Below are 20972 nucleotides of genomic sequence, written 5' to 3'. Positions count from 1 at the left end.
AATGACGTTAGTTGTTTCCAAATACATTTAAAAATAAGAGGCTCCGACTAGGAACGGTATGTTGAAGTAATAATAATTAGTACAGTTTATTAGTTTCAATTCCGTTCTATTCGTTGCATTAAATTTATGATTTGCTTCAATAGTATTACAACCACAGACTGTATACTATATACTGCGAATAATTCTAGTCCACGCAAATGCTCTTCAATTGTGGTACATACTTAGTGCAAAGTACATAATAATGGCATATTATTATTTATTATGCTATTATCGCTTCACCTATTTAGTGGTTAAGGGTTAAACTATCGACATAGATTAGAAGTATTTACCCTATTGAATAATTGATTTTTCTTACTTCGCGTTATATCTAATGGTTTAAATATTTATTATTTGTTTGTTTATGACTTTGATTTTACTCATAAACTTATAGATCTAATTAAAAAATGTTTCTTTTCCAGGTATAACTCGAATGAACGACGAACAAACGACTAATAGAACAATAATTAGCCTAAATTGCAATTACTGAAAAACATGAAAATTGTAACCTTTCCTTTTGAAGTGAAATTCACGAAAATATATACGGGAAAACTGTTCAAACTGTAAGTATACCAAATGACTGCTTCATACGGAGCAGATGTGGACAATCGCCTCCATTGGTCGGGAATCACTTTATATGACGGAATGTGGTTTGATTTATTACTTAGTTTTATAAATTCGGGATACGTTGAACGAATATAGCTGGGTTTTTGTGAAATGGTGTGAATAAAATTGTGATTTTTTACTCTTAGTTATAGAATACGGTTATGGTTTGGTTTTTAATGTTGTTTAAAGATGTAAGTACTGTTTAATTTTTTCGTATTGCTTAGATGGTTGTATGAAATAGTGATTTTATTTTATTTTATGTAGTAACAGCCTCACCCGTAGTTATTATAGTACCTAGATTTTATTTAAAATTGTTTTCGCTAACGCAAGTATTTTCAAATAGCGCATAAAATTTTACCCAAATTGTTCCACAAGTTTTAACGTTAACAAACACAACCTACCATGAATTCTATATAGAGATTCATATGTATATTATGAGTAGTATGGAATAACACGTATACCTTCTTATCTCGTAAGTCGTAAGCCATAAAATTTTATTCTCAATGTTATTGTTTCCGCATGTACAGATTGTATTTCAATATTTCCCAGTTATGGGCAATAATGCTTTTCTTATGTGGGACCAAAACAGTCTATCGATTTTCTATAAAAGTGTTGTACTTGAATCAAACTGGCAACCTTTTTTAACCTTCGCACGTCCTACGCACGTTATTTGCGCGTAACTAAATCTGTATTTTATAGTAGGACGTGTGAGAGATTTGTAAGTGAGACTTTACGGAAAATCTCTTTTATAAGTCACTTCATCCAAACAGTATATTTTGTAAGAATTTTAATTCATTGACTGCTTTATTACTACAATAGTTTAAAAAAAAGTTTTCTACTTATGGCGTTGCAGAAACTACCGTAATAGATTTTAATTCACACATTAGTAACGTGATAATATCAGTCGTATTTTCATTTAAACATTACCAAACGCATTTAGATTTAATTTTGTACAAATGTAGGGAGTTCATATAACGAAGTAACAAATAGCCAAAAATTTCAATACTCTGCGAAACTATACACTAAGTAATAAATACACATAATATATTATCCTTCCCGTACAATTTCCATCAAGTATCGCATACAATATTAAAACTTCATGTATTCTCAAAGGATACAGCTTTGTTTACAAATTCGTACTTAGAAGTTAGAGGTATTCAGTAAGACGTGGGTACATAAAGATAGAAAATTCCCGAGGGTACCCGCCTTTCATCTCGATATCAATATTGTATTACGGAATTATATATTTATTAGATATAGGTATATTTTACTGTTTGAGGCTTTCGATGCTCAGTAGTAAACATATGGTACTTCAAAGGTGATAATTGTGGTGATAATCTAGTTTCAAATGAACATACCTATAATATATCAATATCATTATTGATATAATAATATAACAATAATAATATTGTTTTATTATAGGTACCTATAAAGGTATGTTCATTTAACTAACTATCATTAGCTTGTTTGGTACAATTATTATCGAGTGCACATAGTAACTAGGAGGCCTGGCTTCTATTGGTGGGTGGAGAATAACATAAATAATGTTTATAAATAATTGAAACAGACCAAAATGCTGTATAGAATATACGTCCGCTTTGCCTATCCAAGAGTACGATTAATACACTTGTATCTACAATTCTATGAAAGTTCTCAACATTTTTAACCCCCATAATAGTTGTTTATTCTTCAAAAGTTCCTTTACACGCTCCGACGATTTATCACACACTGAAAAGTCGTTACGACGGAATGTTATCCACAACGACTTTACAAAAGTTCCAAAGAAAATTAATGTTTAAAACTGTCCAAGTAAGTGGAGTTGTCTCCAGTTTTGTGTTTATTAAATTCCTTGTTGGGTCAAAACTCTAGATAAATGGCGTCGTGAATAAGGGCTTTATGGCAAGACGTTTTGCGTCGCGAATAAATTAGATTTTAATGATAAAATGACGAGGTAATTTTTCATATATTAGAGCAATATTGTGCTTTTGGTACGACTATTAGTTTTATAAATAGACTAAGGCCGACGAAACAACAATAATGGGAAAGACTTATGAAACTATTGCATTGTTTTAAGTCCTCGAAAAGAGTGCAGTTTCAATTTCGCACTCGTTTAAACTTCAAATAACTTTCCGAAGAAGGTATTATTATATTGCTATTTCTAAAATTTTCAATATGTGAAAACACTGCAACTCCGAAGCCTGAATCCACAGCTTAGAAACCAATAAGCGAGAAATACTTTGCTCGATCAAACAAAATACGCTTTAGGATTTTCCTTTTACGAGTTCATTAAAGCAGCTAAGTAATGATTTTGTATACTGTATTTCTAATACTTTCATCCAACAGGTAAATACTAAATACCTAATGAAAGAACTTAAAAGGGCTGAAATTAATTACGTCTTACATCTTTTCAGATTCCCTGTAAGTACTATAAGAATGTTGAAAGTGCTTTCATCTGTATTCATTAATATAAATTAGTATACACTTATCGCCCACGGATTCACTTGCTTTTTACGTGAGCTGTTTCTCCCTAATTTTATGTTAGTAACAAGATCTAATAAATAGTCTAATCAAGCTATATATGTAAAAATTGTTACAAACATATACCCTTCATACACATTTATAATATTAAAGGAGATATTAAAGCCTGTATATACCTTGATTAATGTTTTGTGTTTATTAATAAAACTACGAAAGTTCTTAAACGAAACATTTTTTAGAAATATTATAATTATACAATCCACCCCTCATCTAACACATTACATAATTCTATCCTAAATTAAAAAAAAACCGCTGATATACATAATACTCTAAACGTCATCCATATTTAACGCATCAAGTATGCACACAAATTTTGTTATCAACTAAATTGCAAGCCGCAGGTGATCGTTATTTTCAAAGCGCTTTGTTCACAAACAATATTTGTCGGGGAAAATTAATATGCGTTAAAGTGATAGGCGATAGCCCTATTGAGTGTGCATATTAGAATATTATGGCTGCCACACATGCTACGGTACACCTGACAGGTCCAACTGTACGTCTACCTGTACACTTGTACAGCAGGTATGCTTGCGCGAACGTGTGAGGGAATAGACGCATGCAATTTTTTGTGTCTTATTTTAGGTGTACGGTGAATTTCTCCGGGAGACCGTAGCTTACAATATTTTTTTTAGACTTTAGAGTACGCATGATGACTATTTTGGTTTTATGTCCGTCTAGACATAATCTTTTAAGTTGAGTTGAATCAATATATCGTGCAGTAACGATATATGAAGTTTGTGGTAACTCTCGGAAAATATTTAGCTGAGCCTAGCCCATATTTTGAAGTTCAATCAGATGAACATTTACTAATCTAGGGTACAATAAATTCATGCCCATATGGTTGCCAACCCTGGAGAGCCGCCAATACAAAGCCGTGCTATTAGAATTTATGAACGAAAAATTTGTTTGAAATACGTCTAGCATAAAATAGGTTAAATATTGTTTAAAATGCGTGTTAATTGGAAAGTCGTTTTAATTGCAATTAATATAAATCCAGCTACTAAAAGTGGGTAATATTTTTGCAAAGCGACTTTGTTTTTTTAATACAAATTTTTGCTTCTACATTAAGTGCATTGGAACCAATTTAAAGCATGTGTTTATTTGTGGAAATGTTATTATTATGTGCTATAGTGTCCTTTGTTAGTAATTAAAAAAAATTCCACATTCAATTAAATGAGAATAAACACAAAACCTTTTCAAATTGATATTGAAATTAACGTTTTCTTGGGTACATTGTGAAAACATTATAAACATATTAGATTTTTTACCCATCAAAATCCCTCTTCCGTCGTTTCTATATGGAGATATTATATTCGTTTTTAGATTTCAATCAAGAAATGATTTATTACTTACTGTAAGTGATATTTTAACGAAAAGGTTTTATGAACACAGTATTGATAAAGGAAGATTTTAACGGTAAAACCAGTTTCTTCTATAAACTTGTAACACATCGTACTTAGAATAAATAAAAAATAAAAAATAAAAAAAATTGAATTTTCATAAATTCTAATGGCTCTCCAGGGTTGGCAACCATATGGGCAACAAAAGATAAAGATACTTTAAACCTTAAGATATTACATAGATTAACAATGTAAGTGTTGATTGTCCATTTGTGGTGAGAACACCTACAAACAGTATCGAAATTTGTAAAATAATAAAATCACTTAATAACACTAATTCAGTAGGAACAGATGGAATAAGTACAAAAATATTAAAATCCTGCAGTAACCATATTTGCGAACCGTTGTCTTTTCTTGTAAATTTATCGATGGAACAGGGAACTTTTCCACACGCGCTAAAAACATCAGTGATAAAACCATTATTTAAAAAAGACGATCCAAAAGATATTAAAAATTACAGACCGATAGCGTTAATACCAGTGATATCTAAAATATTTGAAAAAGTAATCTTAGAAAGAATTAGAAATTATATTGATAGAAACAAGATCTTATGTAAAGAACAGTTTGGATTTAAGAAAAATAGTTCCACTTCATTAGCATGCTTTGATATGGTGAAAGAAATAATTCAAGCCTTCATCGAAAAAAAACCCGTAAGCGCTATATTTTTAGATATGAGCAAGGCATTTGATTTTGTAGACCATGAATTACTCTTGCTTAAGTTAGATAAATATGGTATAAGAGGAATTGCCAAAGAATGGATTGCTAGTTATTTAAAGGATAGAGATCAGTATGTGGAAGTACAACAAATAGTAAATCAATCAAGAAACGTATATAGATCAGTAAAAAAAACTAATAGATCAGGTGTACCACAAGGAAGTGTGCTCGGCCCGTTTTTATTTCTCTTGTATATTAATGACCTACCGAAATCAGTGAAACACAAATCAGTTTTATTCGCAGACGACACTACCCTAATTGTTAAATGGAAAAGGAAACGTTCGAGAGAGATATAAATGAAGCAGTTAAAAATATTGTAAAATGGTTAGAAGACAACAATCTTAAAATTAACTTATTAAAAACAAAAATAATTCAATTTTATACTAAGAATTGCTCCAAAATAAACCTAAATATAAAGTGTGATAACCAAGTAATAGAACAAGTAGATCATCATAAATTCTTGGGTGTTTTGTTGGATGAAGGTCTAAAATGGAACAAACACATTGATTACGTTTGTGACAGAATTAATCGTTTCGTTTACGTATTACGGCGTCTAAGAGATACTGTTTCTATGAATGCAGCAATAAATGCTTATCATGCCTACGTTTCCTCTGTACTTTCATATGGAATCATTCTTTGGGGACAATCTTGTGATGTGCGGAAGGTATTTGTCTCACAAAAAAAAAATGTATCAGAGCTCTGTGCGGTTTGAACCAAAGAGACAGTTGTAGACCTCTGTTTAGTAAATTACGGATCCTTACTTTAACTTGCATGTACATAAGAGAAGTATGTTTATTTGTAAAATATCACCCGGAATACTTTAAGAAGAAAGGAGAAGTAAATTCGCATATGTTGACAAGATACCAAAACAAATTACATTTCCCAACGTGTAGAATCAACAAAGCTAAAAACAGTGTAACATTTATGGCTATTAAAATATATAATAAAATACCGGACAATTTCAAGGAACTACCAGTAAATCTTTTCAAAAATAAACTGACGAACTGGTTAATGGTAAAACAATTTTATGACATTGAAGAATTTATGACTTTGAAGTAGTGTAAACTGAATTGTGTGTGATAAGTGAAGTGTGTAGTGATATAATCGTGTAAATCGTAGTGCGTTCGCGTAATTGTGAAAATTGAATTGTGTGTACATTTAAATAATTAAACTAATCAACTTTCTTTTTTAATATTTGCACACCCAATAAATGGGTAGAATGTATTAGCCACATAATATTGTAATGAAAACATCTATAATTTGTAACTACATTCTTGCAAATAAATATAATTTGAATTTGAATTTGAATTTGAAAAATAAATTAATTTAATTTAATTTAATTTACTGGCTAAGCGACTTCGAAAATAATACTTGTAAAATAGGTAATTGATATTCAATTTTATAAATTCATTACATGAATCTTCGGACTATTTTAATTGTAAACTTCAATCACACCCCGGACACTCCATACAAAATTATAGTTTTGACAGTCACACTGTAGAGACTGCAAATGTGTGTGTAAACTCTTTATGGTTGGCACATTTGTGACTAGCGTAAAAAAAAATTCGCGTTTTTCTGATGAAATACATCCGTAAACAGCACAATATCTAACCATTTTCTACGAAAAACGATAATCACAAATCCAAAATAATAAAATTGCTTTATGTCAATTTGATTAATGTTGTCAATCTTCGTTGCGTTTCGTCTAAAGACGTCGTTGGTATCGTCCTTGCGGGGAAATGGGTACCATAACATGTCTGATCGTGCGGGGTGAGGTAAATGTTTAATTTTGGCGGGAGGCGGAGAGTGTCCGTTCTGTAGCGTTTAGCTACTATTATGTATTCTGTGCTTAAATTATAACAAGTACCTGCATGAACCAAGTATAGAAAAAGTCTGTTTATCTATTAACTCCTAGAATGTAGTATGCAATATGCATACGATGTTGTGGCTTAATTTCGTACATAAGAAAAGATTCACATTCATTCTAAATAGCAAAAAATCCATATTTACTCACTCCACACGAAGCCGAGCTTCCAGTTTAATATAACCCGTAATAAGTACTGTTTAAGCAAAATAAAGAACAATTGTGAATAAAATTGGCATTGTCTCAGCACAAAGAGTTGGTATAAAGTCTACAAAGCGAATACATTTGATGATGTCACTCGCATGTCGCGCTGCTCTTATTGTTTCATGTTTTCCTGGTACTTTTCTGAAACTGTAGTCGATCTAAAATTGCGATTGTTCGTTTTTGCTTAGAAAAAAGTTTTAAATGCGTTTTTTGATATTAGATACCTAATTTAATTAAAATCAACATTTACAGATTTTTATACCAGCAAAGTCGTAGTTAAATGTAGCCTAGAAATAAAGCTTTGTGAAATATAAGAACCGCGAAATCGAGCAAAAATTCCACGTCACTCTCAATTATACAACTTTCTCAATTATTTTAAAAGTGAGTTCACCGATTTATCAAGTCGACTAAAAAACTCATCAGCACTGAAAAACTCGGCGACATTTCTCATTATCAATTTCCTATCGTAAAAAACTTTCCGTCGACTTCGGCTAAACAAGTACGACTTCCAAATTCCATTAGCCGAGGAAATAATACTTTGATCAGTTGTAAAAACAAACGAAAAAACCATTAGGCCAGGCAAACACGTTGAAACTGAAGTTTTTCTTCCTGATTGGTATACGATTCGATAATGGAGTTTATTGGCTACGGAAACGTATAATTTTATTAGTATTCAACACCTGTTTCGTTTGTATATTAATTGAATGAATATGACCTAATTAAGTATGATAATATATGCTCATTTATTAGTGGATACCTTCTAAACTAATAACTCTGTCATCATAAATTCAGAATAGAGAATAGACATTATTTCGCGTTGTATATGTTTCACTTTCAAAAATGCATATTTATTTAAAAATTACCACATTTTAGAATTCATGTTTTCCAAACACATCTCTATTGTTATATTATTATTGTCATTTACGAACACAATACGATTGTAATTTAGGGACACCGCCGCATTTGTAATCACGTATCCCATCTTCGAAGTTAATATAACCCATTTAATCTACGCACTCTTATCTTCTTCTTTTCCTTTTCCAATAATTAGATTTGGATATAAATTGCTACATTTATTTACATAAAACATAGTTCTAAGCACGTCACTTCAGTAAAAGCTTGCAACTTTACTCTTTACTGAACTAAAGATAAATTTTGATATAAAGGGAATATAATAGATATTCTAGCAACTACAATCGCTCCAAACATGTGAAGCGTAATTGAAAATTCTTTATTACTGAACATCTGTTGGAACATATATGTCGTAGTTTTCAGAGAATTATCAGTAATAAAGATTTGTAAGGACGGTTTAGATTAAAAACCGGTAACTTGACGTGGAATATGGGTTTAAAACTATATTAAACGCATAATTGTTATAGTTAAACACGCTACTCATGAAATTATTGGATTGTCACCGATCCTTAATACGTGTACAAAGTTTGAATCAAATCTGTCCGTTAAAAGTGGGTTGAAATCGAGTCTAGAAGATTTGGTTCCATACAAAACTTGCAAGCATCCAAGCGAAGCGATACGTTTGTTAAAAAAACAGCTCTTCAACTATATTGCCTTTTTGATTATAAAAACAACACTTATATTTGTTGCATCGTTATTAAGTAACTACATGGTAAATAAATTATTACACACAATTCGATTGAATTTTATAACGTTAGAATCAATTTCCTAAATAACTTGTACACCTAGCTATTTTTCGTGAATTTAATAAAATTTTTATTGTATCCCAAAACAGTAAATTAGTTGGCAGTAGGGACTGGGAACATTCACACGTCGATATTTACGATCCCGTAGTCCGTATGCCCACATTTTATGGTTTAATCGGAATTTAATAATTTTTCTAGTAGGCGACGCGTATTTGGAAAGTGATAAACGCGTAATAGCCTTGTATAGTTTCAAAAAAGAAAGGAAATATACATATTTTGACCCAGAGAGTGTATAATAAAGCTTCTAAATCTTCTTTTTATTTGAAACACCTAGCATAGTTTTAAATTGTTTTTTCTATAACGTTGTCTCAGAATCGTAAAGGAGAAGTGATCGATCAAAAATTTAAATTACAATTTCGTTTTCTCGTGTGTGAAATGTATGAAATGTGTTCCTATATAGTTTAACTAGCTGCTCCGCGCGGTTTCACCCCCGTGGCTCCACTCCTGTTGGTCGTAGCGTGATGATATAAAGCCTTATAGCCTTCCTCGATAAATGAGCTATCTAACACTGAAACACTGTTAGAATTTAAAATTACTGAAAGAATTTTTCAATCGAATTTTTCACAAATCGGACCAGTAGTTCCCGAGATTAGCGCGTTCAACCAAACAAACAAACTCTTCTTTTATAATATTAGTATAGATAATAACTAATATAGTTTAAAATTAATAATCACGTATTCACCCTTACATACGCATAGCATTCTCAGGTTAACATCTTATTTTAGTAAATTTTTATTAGTTTCTCTATAAAGTAGCATATCGATTCGATATCACAAATACCTAAGAACATAAAGCTAATTTATTGGTTTATTTACATTACCTTTATAGCTGGTAATCACGAAACTATTCGAGTCGTTGCTTATTCAATATTCATGGATTTTTTATTGAATTCCTGCGGCCTGATCGAGCTTTGTTAACAATTTAGACTATTTGTAAACTGTTATTCGACATTCGATTGAAATCGAAGGTTTTTTCTTTAAATCGAATGAACATAGTTTATATTTATCCGTTAATAAATTTGTAATAAAAAGATCGATGGAGCTTTCGATTAGTAGCGACTTTTATTATCTGTTTCTTTTATTGAATTTGCTCCCTTGATATTTTCCCTTTTCTGAAATTAGGTATACTAAGTAATTCTTCTGTTTAAGATTGTATCGCTTACATCACGTAGGTAATAAATAATTAACAAAACCATATAAAAACACAAAGGAATATTACTCGAAATCATCATTAAGCAAATTTTGTCCCTTTCCTTTTCTCGAAATACAAGTTATTCTACACAAAAGACATTTAAAGACCCTTCATGGCTTAATCCGGAAAAAGCACGTACACATTCCTTTGATTTCAGCCACAAACTTTCGTGTCAATAAGGCTTTTCTGGCTTTGTGCTGTCATAGATTAGAACAGTGTTACTGGGTCAAGACATGTCTAGCTTTTCACGCTAAATAATTTTTGGGATCAACACTTTCAAAATGAATGAATGAGGTGACGTTTAGAATCTTAGGTAGTTTATAACACCCTTTCTCTACGTATGTCTTTGGTTTGAAATTAAGAAGTGAGGTTTCAAATGAGTCGGAGTGTCGGATAATTTATTGAATCACCACTTTGAAGAATATGCTTAGTTTATTTTTAAATTTATAGCATTAATAACTTCTCATTAGTTTTCTCTAGTATTTAGGACATACCACTTTTATCGAAACAATGCAATTGTAACAGAGTGTAATTATAATCGAGTTTAATGTTTATTTATTTTGATCAGACCTATCACTTTCGCAATTAACAATCGTACAAGTACAAACGTAAAATAAACAAAAGATATCGAATTTTAGACAATTACGGTTTTTGTTTTCATTGAACTGAGTAATGATTTTCAAAACTCGCAATGAATAGAAATAATAAAATCGGCAATGGTAACACAAATTTCGCAGATTTAATTCCTGGAAAATTAATAAAAGTTATAAATTGTGGTCCCGGTAAAAAAGCCTACCTACCTGTCAAAATTAATTTGAAGCAATTGAAAGCGAAAAAACCTTGTAATAATTCCAAGAATTAATATATCCTAGGTACCTTACTAAAATCAGTATACATAAAAGTATAACAAGTTCATTAATACAAATAAAACTTTGATCCTTCGTATAAATTTTTTTCTTATTCAGCGTGAAAAGGAGTTTTAACAGACGATTTAAGGACTCCCGTCATTATATGGAACGTTAGCTAAAAGATACAGAATATTTGACTTAACCAGAAATCCACGTTCCATTCCATTTCACAGGTCGTCAGAAACTAAGTCTTGTATTTTCAAGCGCCTGCCCTTAACCCGTGGGCCTTCATCTCGTGGTGTCAACAGCACCACTGACGTCACAATCAACGTGAACACCAGCACTATCATAAGCACTGATGTTTCTTGTTTATTTAATCAGTTACTTACCAGAAATCCACGTGCCGTTCCATCTTACAGGTACCAGGTCGTCAGAAACTAAGTCTTGTATCTTTAGCCGCCTGCCTTTCACCCGTGGGCCTTCATCTGGTGGTGTCAATAGCACCACTGACGTCACAATCAACGCCAGCACGAGTACAATAACAAGCAACGCGATGAGAATGCCCCTCCAGTTCCTTTGGTTCGGACTGCCTACCACCAGCTTCTGGAACAAGAGAGAAGGGTGAATGTCTGATCGATTGTTTTAAAACTATACATACTTATTTTATCAATGTGACAGTAAATGTATATAAAGGAACATACATAAAATATGCAGTTCAAGTTATGTTATGGAGCATTTCAGAATGTTAAATTAGGTACAATAGATAAAATAGTCAATCCATAAGGTTGTTCATAGAATAATATCTTTACCTAACTGTTTAATTTTATCTATATTGTATTTTTGTTCTGATGCCAAGTAAATTAATATCTATATCTATATGTATGTGTCTCTATTACTTCAAGTCATAAATTATTTAACTTATCCAATATGACATCTTAATAGATAGATATTATTGGTGATTAATTATGAATTAATCTGTAATTAATTAATTCACCATATCTTAAATTTGAAAAGGTTATTTATTTAACTATTGGAGGTACTCCTTATTATATACAAATCATCTATTCTAACATTATAAGATACATATTTGATTACACATATCAAAAATGTATATACTAACTTAATCATACATAGCGCACACATACAATTACACTCTTTTTTCTATTGAAAAATTACCAAAAACACAATGACCTACCTACTTACTCGTTCACCAAATCAATCAGATGAAATTTTAAATATTTATAAGGCCCAGTAACCATCGCTATTGTATTGGAAATGATAAATCGGGCCGCTTCCGCCTGTCGCGATAGCAAATAGATATATGGCCACGTTAAATGGAGTTCATTTTTAACGGTTATGTGAAGAACCTACGGATAATATACTGGTAGGAGCTTTATACTGACGGTAGGATATATTATGAGATATGGAGTAAAATTTTATGGTATGGTTAGGTGAAGTAAAAGGTTTTAAAGATTAGAATTTTCGTGTAGCGCGTTTGCGTATTATTTGTATACGTAGTATATTATTATTAGTCTGTGGTATTATGTACTTAGTCATCTGCGGTATTACTTAAATAAATTAAGACTAGTTTGATTCCCATTTTTGGAAAAAAGTATTGTATAATACTACTGATGAGTAGAGTGTTTTTCTTCCGTCATTTTTTAAAGTGAAACTTTTATTACATCGTCTCAAACTTTTTGGTCTGTGTAGCGCATGTCGCGTGACGCACGATACGTACGATAATTATCGTACAAATACGATAATTTTTAGTTAAATGTCTATAGTGTGAAAAAAAGTTTCACTTTTACCGTGGTTTCATAAAACCACACAACATTTTTTATATTTATGAGGTGAACCCTTATAAATTGTTTTGAATATAACTTCAAAGTATGAAATCATACAAAAATTCTCATTGGAGCACTGTTTTTTTGGTAACAATAAGTGAAGTTGTTTATTTAGTTCTAATTAGGATTGCATAGTACAGGGGAAAATTTTGAATTTCGCTTACGTAGTGAACACAGGCTCCTGAAAAACAGTTTATATAACTATATTAGGATCCGGGGTCAATAAATGTATATGTTACAAATGGTGGTGTAAAATAAACGATTTATTTAATTTATCTGCATGTACTGTATTTATGAATGAATGAATGAATGAATACTTTATTTGCACCAGTAACAAAATAATAACATAAAACACAGACAATAGAAAAAAAGTACAAAAAGGCGGATTTATTTATTTACATAATTGAATAGTTATCGTTTTATGGAAACATATCGAAAATAATACATAATACGTTTTATACAACCACAATTACCAGGGCCGCATAACACCCAAGCAAATTGCGATATTTTTATTTCTCGTACGCACCGAAACATGACCCCTGCGACAATTTAGGCGGCACATTACATCGAACACGATACTTAATACAAATTTTATGAATACGCACGTACTTCGTTACATCGTTAGGTTTTATGTTAACTGTTACTCTCTTGTTATATGCTTTGGCTTTATACATACCCATAAATATACTTAAAAATTTAGAGCAACTATGCTAAATAATTAATTTAAAGTTCAAATTAAATATTTGACGAATTTAAAAAGCCAACTTCACTACATTATTTATAAAATATCCTGAAGTTTGAACATTTGATTTTGATTGCGAGATGATTTCTTGCCTTGATGGTGATAATTGTTTACTGAAAACTACCTCCACCAATTTCTACATAGCTGGTAAGTATATATAGTAATATCTAAGTATATATTTTATTAATATAAATAAAATTATTCTAATTACATTAACGATATGATATTTTATGTCGGCATGAACTAGTTAACTTTTGCATGGATATTCTAGCTATGTATGAAAATTTTCTGCGAACTCTTTAAAATTCATTCTCAGTTAATAGAATATTTCTCAGAATTCCGTGACCCCAATTAATAAAAACTTATCTTCACACCAGAATTCCTTTGTTTCCTAGTAGAGGCCGCAGAAAGTAGTTTAATTGTCAGAAATAGGATGCAACGTTGTTAAACGCGTAATAAATTTGAGATAATTGTTGCTGGGAATAGACTTCACACGCTTCTTATTTATTTGTGCAATAACTAGGAGTTATAATGATAGCAGTTTTTAAGAAATGTAGTCTTTTGGGAATGGTTTTATTTTTTTAACAACATTGTTTCACGCTTTTGCGGTAATCATATACATATATAATCCTTAATAGGTATTTTACGAGGATCATCAAAATAAAACATGAGATATAAATACAATAATTCAGAGATTATATTTCATGAGTGTTTACAAAAGATTTTTAATGAATATTTACAAAATGTGGATTGAAACAATAACAAAACCCAAACCACTTTAAGTGTTGTTATGTATTAAAAATCGTGGATATATTTTACAATACTATTGTATAAATTAATGAAAATCACAAGCATAATATAAACTAATATATGAAAGTAAACAGCTTGTTTTTCACGCCTATTTACTACCTAAGAAACCTCTAATTATACTAATTATCCTCATGGAACATAGCATAAACTAATGAACGATAAGATCTAAAATATAACTTGTTTTTCACATCTATTTACTAAGAAAGAAGCCTCTAATCATACTAGTAATTTTCCTAGAATAATTACTGTTTTCAGCATGATTGACAGCCCTATAACTAAACTGCGGGACATGGACATTATAATTACAAGCTGTTTCTGTTTCTTGTAACAAATGAGTTACTCTGCAATGCAGATGAACAAATAATACCCAAAATTCCTTTAACCCTTTCTTGCTGCGGGTTATGAATGCTACAATAATTTACGTCTTTTAAAGGCCGACATTTTGTGGCAGCATTTTAAATATTTGTTTTAATTGCATGTTGCATGCATGATTTTTTTAAAGAGAAAAAGTGAGACAAGAAATCGGAGAAGAAATCAAAATCTCGCATAATTCCCTTTCCCGTGGGATTTCCGGGATAAAACCTATGTGTTAATCCAAGTTACCCTCTATATGTGTGCTAAATTTCATTGTAATCGGTTCAGTAGTATTTGCGTGAAAGAGTAACAAACACACACACATCCACAAACTTTCGCATTTATAATATTAGTGGGACGTTGTGGTAAAGGTTACACCTTAGATTAAGGATTGGTCTCCGCGCGCGCTACGACTAGATACCGCCGGCGTACTCGAAAAATGCGGCAACTAAAAGTACGCCGAAATCGGCGTACCCGAGCCAGTCGTGTCACAAGCATTGTGTGGAGAGGGCGTACCGATAGTTTCTAAAGATTTTGGACTAAACCTGAAGTAAAATGCCTGTTTGTGCCATAAAACTGTTTAAAAAAAATACAACAAATAATAAGAAAGACACTGGGATCACGTACCATCAGAAATAATCGTATTATTCGATATTTCACCTGTACTTTGAAAATGTTGTTTACGAAAATACGACGCCATTTAGTGTTGCCGTACTGCATATCCCAAAAACACACTTTTAATTTGAACTTATTTTATTCATAATGTTTTTTTTTCAATACTATTACTAACGCATATTATAAAAAAAAATGATAATAACAATAATTTATTTCTGTTTAACCTTGTTTAACTGACTCATATAATATATGTTATTTTTTTTATTACCGCTTTTTTACTTTTAAAAAATCTTTGTGATAGTATAGTGGCATCGCAAGTGGATTTGAGTCACATGTTCATGGGTTCGATTCCCGGCAAGGCCAAAATGAAATAAAAATATTTTTCAAACTTCTTTCCAAGATAGCCCATTTCCCATTTATGGGGTAAAATTTATGTAGCTGGCAGTACAATTCTTCACACACACTAGCGTCACCTAGCGTCCTTACAAATTGCCTTACACACACTACAGAACTGAGTTGCCGCACTCACGGAGCTATTGTTTTTAGGTGGAGCGGTATCTAGTCGTAGCGCGCGCGGAGACCAATCCTTAATCTAAGGTAGCGCGCGCGGAGACCAATCCTTAATCTAAGGGTTACACTTAAGAAATGTTATAAGCTTAATTATTTATAATTAAATAATTATCTAAAGATATATAATTGTAATCACATACTTTTATATTTCCAAATCGCGATATGATAAAAAATATACCATCTGAAATATCGCATATAAAATTATGAAAAACGTCAAACATTATCAATTGCCAAGGGGTCTTTTAGACCTTGATAATTTTCACATAAGTAGGTATAGCAGGTGCGGGTTAAGGTGATTACGTTTCAACAAACGGGGATGATTTATGTCCCTTTTTTGGGACGGGTTAACAATGGACCAAGGGTTAATGGAAATTGTTTAAATCGTAAGCTGAATACAGTACAATATATTACTCGATTATGAAAGTTTTCGAGTTAGAATATTGGAATGGGTTAAGAATGAAAATATGTACAATGTACATCAATATTGATACTACATTAGTAAGGTACATAAGCATCTCAGAAAATACAATGTTGCTAGCTTGTATATAAATGAAAAAGTTTCGAAATTATGTTTGAAATAGGTAAGAATAAAATTCTAGATCGTATACGGCTTCTCTCTGTAAAAACTTCCTTCCGAACCTATGCTACTTAAGTGTCGCCCGTTGACGATTTAATGATATGCCATATTAAAAGATTCTTGCAAATCAAAGCCAAGACAATTCAAGGTATCATTTTATCTTCACAAGGATTCTCATGACTTTTTTCTACCTACCTACCGCACATAATGCGAAAAATATTTATGTAGTACCTCGGAAAATCAGCGCTGTTCGGGTGTTAGCCCACAGCATGGCTGACAGGCTGAGTCTGTTCCCAATGCCTTATATCTGTTAACTTTGTAGTAAGTTTTTGTTGGCAATAAAGCCTTTTTTCTTTATTTCTTTCTTTCATGTATATTCATCATTTATCGAAACGAGTAGATATAATAAGAACACTATTAAATCATTGCGAACAGAATGTTTTAAAATAATACAAGAATAGGTCCTATTACATTTTATTTATATGCTAAAGTATTTTAAGAACACAATATACAAAATTATTTTGACCGCTGTGCCCTTCTCGTAGTTAGGTTGTGGTACGTACACAATTAATTTATTTTGTAAATTATATTTTGATTAGATATTGCTATAAAATAATTGCTGTTATGGAATATTAATATTTATTATGTACATAATATGTTATACCGCCCTATATCTACCTATTATGTCCCTTTCCACCTTTATTATTAATGGTTACTTTTCATCAAAGCTTTAACTTAATAATAGTATGTCGATTAATACGAGCTGCTCACACCTATTTTTTTATATATTTGACAAATTATGCAAGCACCATTATCAGCCGATTTGCCCAACAATGTCACCAAAAGTACCAGGAAAACATAACCGTAAAAGACTCATTGACTTAATAGCCTCTCTCGAGCGCTAATAGTCTGTTATCTGAACAAGTGCCCTTTATCAGTCTTATGCGTTATTGGGTCAGGACGTAAGTAGGTTTATGGCTATCTCGTCTCGGCTCACTGACGTATAAAATGCACTGTATTATGGTTTTATTTTATGGGTAAAAATACGATCTATCCTTAGAGTATATATACTATCTATAGAGTGCGAACAACCAAGTGGGAACAGTAGGCACAGGTGGGAACAACACGACGTTCCCGCCGCGAGCGCTCGCAGTCGTGGTTGAGTGCTCACGAAGTGCGTTGCTCTGGATTTTTTTTCATATTACGAATAAACATGGTGAAATGTGCTGTTCTATCTTGCAAAAACGATACTAGAAAATACACAAAATTGAAATCCACTATCACATTCCATCAGTAAGTCGATTGTTATACTTATTTTTATGAAAATAAATCTAGCATCGCGGGGGTGAAGGGTAGGTGAGAGGCGGACACGCGCAGGCTTGCTCGCGCGCCTCACTGCCGCCCCGTGATCGTAGTGATGTGACCTGACCAACGCTGTACTCGATATAAAGTTTACTAGAAGAACTATATTTTAACAAATTATTTATTTAACTTAAAATTTAAAACTCTTTTAAAAATGTATTATTAATATATTCGTGGTGTGTTTTGTATGATACACTTTCTAATATTATGAATGCGAATGTAAATGTAAAGTATGTAATGTTACGATATATTTTCTGAACCGCTAAATTGATTTTGAAGATTTTGATAGTAGAATGGATAAAATTAAATAAAAAAATTATTAATATTATTTATTATATTATCATTTTAAATTATTAATTATTTCTTAATATTTTTTACCATTTTTAAAACATTATTATTATGGTTTGATTTATTATTAAAGAAATAGCACTAAACCTGATCTTTTATTTTATTAACTTTATTATTTAAAAAGTACTCACGTTTTTCTGATATTCCAATTAAACATATTTTTTTAAAGTACTTATAATTAATACAAGAAAATTTCATATATAATATTCAAATGGAATAAACAAACTTTATTCAGTTGGTAGACAAATTTAAAATTACATATTTATACTTTATTCGTATATTTTTCCTTTAATAACTTATTGAACATAAAATTTACTTATGATACATATTTATTTACATAACTTATCGACAGTTCAACACGCAATTGATACCTACCCATCCCTATTTGTCACACACACATCTATATAGTATCTATAGCTCATCTGCCTACGATGCGCAATAAGCAATTTGTGCAATACACTCGCTCTATACTATTGTAATATATACTCTAAGGATCTATCGCTTAAAGTCCCGTTTAGATAATTCTAAAAAAAATCATCATTAAACATTACACTAAGCTTGTCATACCAATTGCCTATAGAAGTAAATCTAAGTGTAGACGTAGTGCCTGGTTGTGATTCAGCTATAATAACGCGACAGTAATTATATTTTGACTAATGACCCCCCACCCTATATAATGCATTAGCAAAATCAATCAAATAGTTTGGCGCTAAGATGTTGATGCGTCATTAGTTTTGAGTGTACTTTCTACATTATATTAAAACTTTAGTAGGAACTAGAACGCTTTAAAGCCACTTTTTGCAATGATACTAATAGTAAAAATTGGTAATATTAGTACCAGTAGAAGCATTTAAAGTCCCATTTTGCAAAGAACATTGTCGCATACTTCGTCACGGCCTTTCAGAGTCTCCATTATGTTGTCAATAAGAAGTTTATAACTTGGCCGAGTCACGCGACGCTTTCATGTTCTTAAAACAGCTACATTGTTGTTGACAAAACATTTTAGCTTGAAGGAAAACATCACGTGTGCAGAGCTACGAACGTGTTAACCTTCACCTAAAACATGCTTAGAATATGCTTATGTATATATATAATTAGGGTAGTCTAAAGGGAAGCTTCTGATGTACTAATTATAGACACTATTCAAAACTGCTTTTGAAAAAGTTGTAGTAGAAAAACATAAGCTTATTAAAAAAATGTTGTGTGGTTTTATGAAACCACGGTAAAAGTGAAACTTACGATAATTATCGTATTTGTACGATAATTATCGTACGTCACGCGTTATGCGCTACACAGACCAAAAGGTTTGAGACCATGTAATAAAAGTTTCATAAATTGAAAATATTATAAGTATCATGTCTCTTTCATTGTCAAGTTATTTTACTTAAGGATGAAGAGATATAATGATTAGAAGACATTCAAGAAACCAGAATTATAAGCGTAGATACAATAGTAGAGCAGATACTGGCATTTATAGATTGATTTAATCAGGCTTGAATCATTCAGACTGCTTTTATTTCCAATAAACATGCCTAAAAATTTTAAGACATTAGTGTTTAGACACATCTATACATATAATGAATCTGTAGAAGGGTCAATTCTGTAAATTGAAAATATTGAAAAAATAAATAGCAGGGGGTGTTACTGGATCGATACCAAACCCATATATTTGATTAAAAAAAATTTTGTCTGTCTGTCTGTATGTTCAGGCATCACGTGAAAACTAACGGTTCGATTTCGATGAAACTAGGTATAATTATACTTTATTATCCTGGGCGTAAAAAAGATAAATCTTAACTTTTCTTAATTTTTGTCGCGCGGACGGAGTCGCGGGCGGCAGCTAGTTAATAAATAAATACGTTTAAGTGTGTTGGCTACATATAAATGGCCACACAATTCTTTGCGAAAATTTCTCGAACACATTAGCACGAAGAAGAAATTCATATTCACGTTATTTAGTTTCAAATAAACGTAATAACGCCACGCAATCTCATAACGTTTCTAAAGAAACAAATTACCGTAATACAAATATAATAACACTGTAATATGAACATATTACGTGTACGAAATAAAACATTGCAGGGAATGGACATTATGGTTAGGAAAAATTTTCAAAGGGCGTTCTCGCCGGGGACCCTGCATTTTTTATGTCGCAAAATGTAAAGAAAATATTTCTGATTTGCTACTGGAAAACTGTAAATTCTTTATACCGTTTTGTTGGGCTTTAATATTTTAGTTGGCTTTGTGTTTTTTGTTCTGTGATATAAAATTCAAGTCATTTGTTCAGTAATACCAGCAAGTATTAAGTGATTTCTATACTACATAAAAAGGTTAAGCGGAATTTATATGCGCAATTCGCAATAATTAAATATTTCATTTATTATTTTAATTATGATAGGTCAGTAATGTAAAATAAATAGCTTAATAAATTACTAACGTGATCACGTTAGTAATTTAATAAGCTATAATCAATAAAATTAATATTTGTGTGTCTCACGCTCAAACTACTGAAATAAAATTCGGTATTTTTTTGTAGCTTAATTTAAAATAGATACATATCTTCTTATTTATTTGACGTGTTCAATATTACCACTATACTCTGATGCTTCGATACTATTCCTAATAAAATAA

General features: G+C 31.3%; 1 protein-coding gene across 1 annotated transcript in view; it reads right to left on the bottom strand.

Annotated features, from left to right (window-relative positions):
- Positions 1–20972, bottom strand: part of LOC123701627 (inactive dipeptidyl peptidase 10) — a 129588-nt gene that overhangs the window by 49873 nt on the left and 58743 nt on the right. The window contains exon 3 of the mRNA XM_045649112.1: positions 11509–11722. Coding sequence (XP_045505068.1) covers positions 11509–11722 — 214 coding nt within the window. The remainder of the gene's footprint in view (positions 1–11508; positions 11723–20972) is intronic.

This window comes from Colias croceus, chromosome 22 (genome assembly GCF_905220415.1).
Source record: "Colias croceus chromosome 22, ilColCroc2.1".
Taxonomy (NCBI): Eukaryota; Metazoa; Arthropoda; class Insecta; order Lepidoptera; family Pieridae; genus Colias; species Colias croceus.
This window is presented reverse-complemented; position numbering and strand designations above follow the sequence as displayed.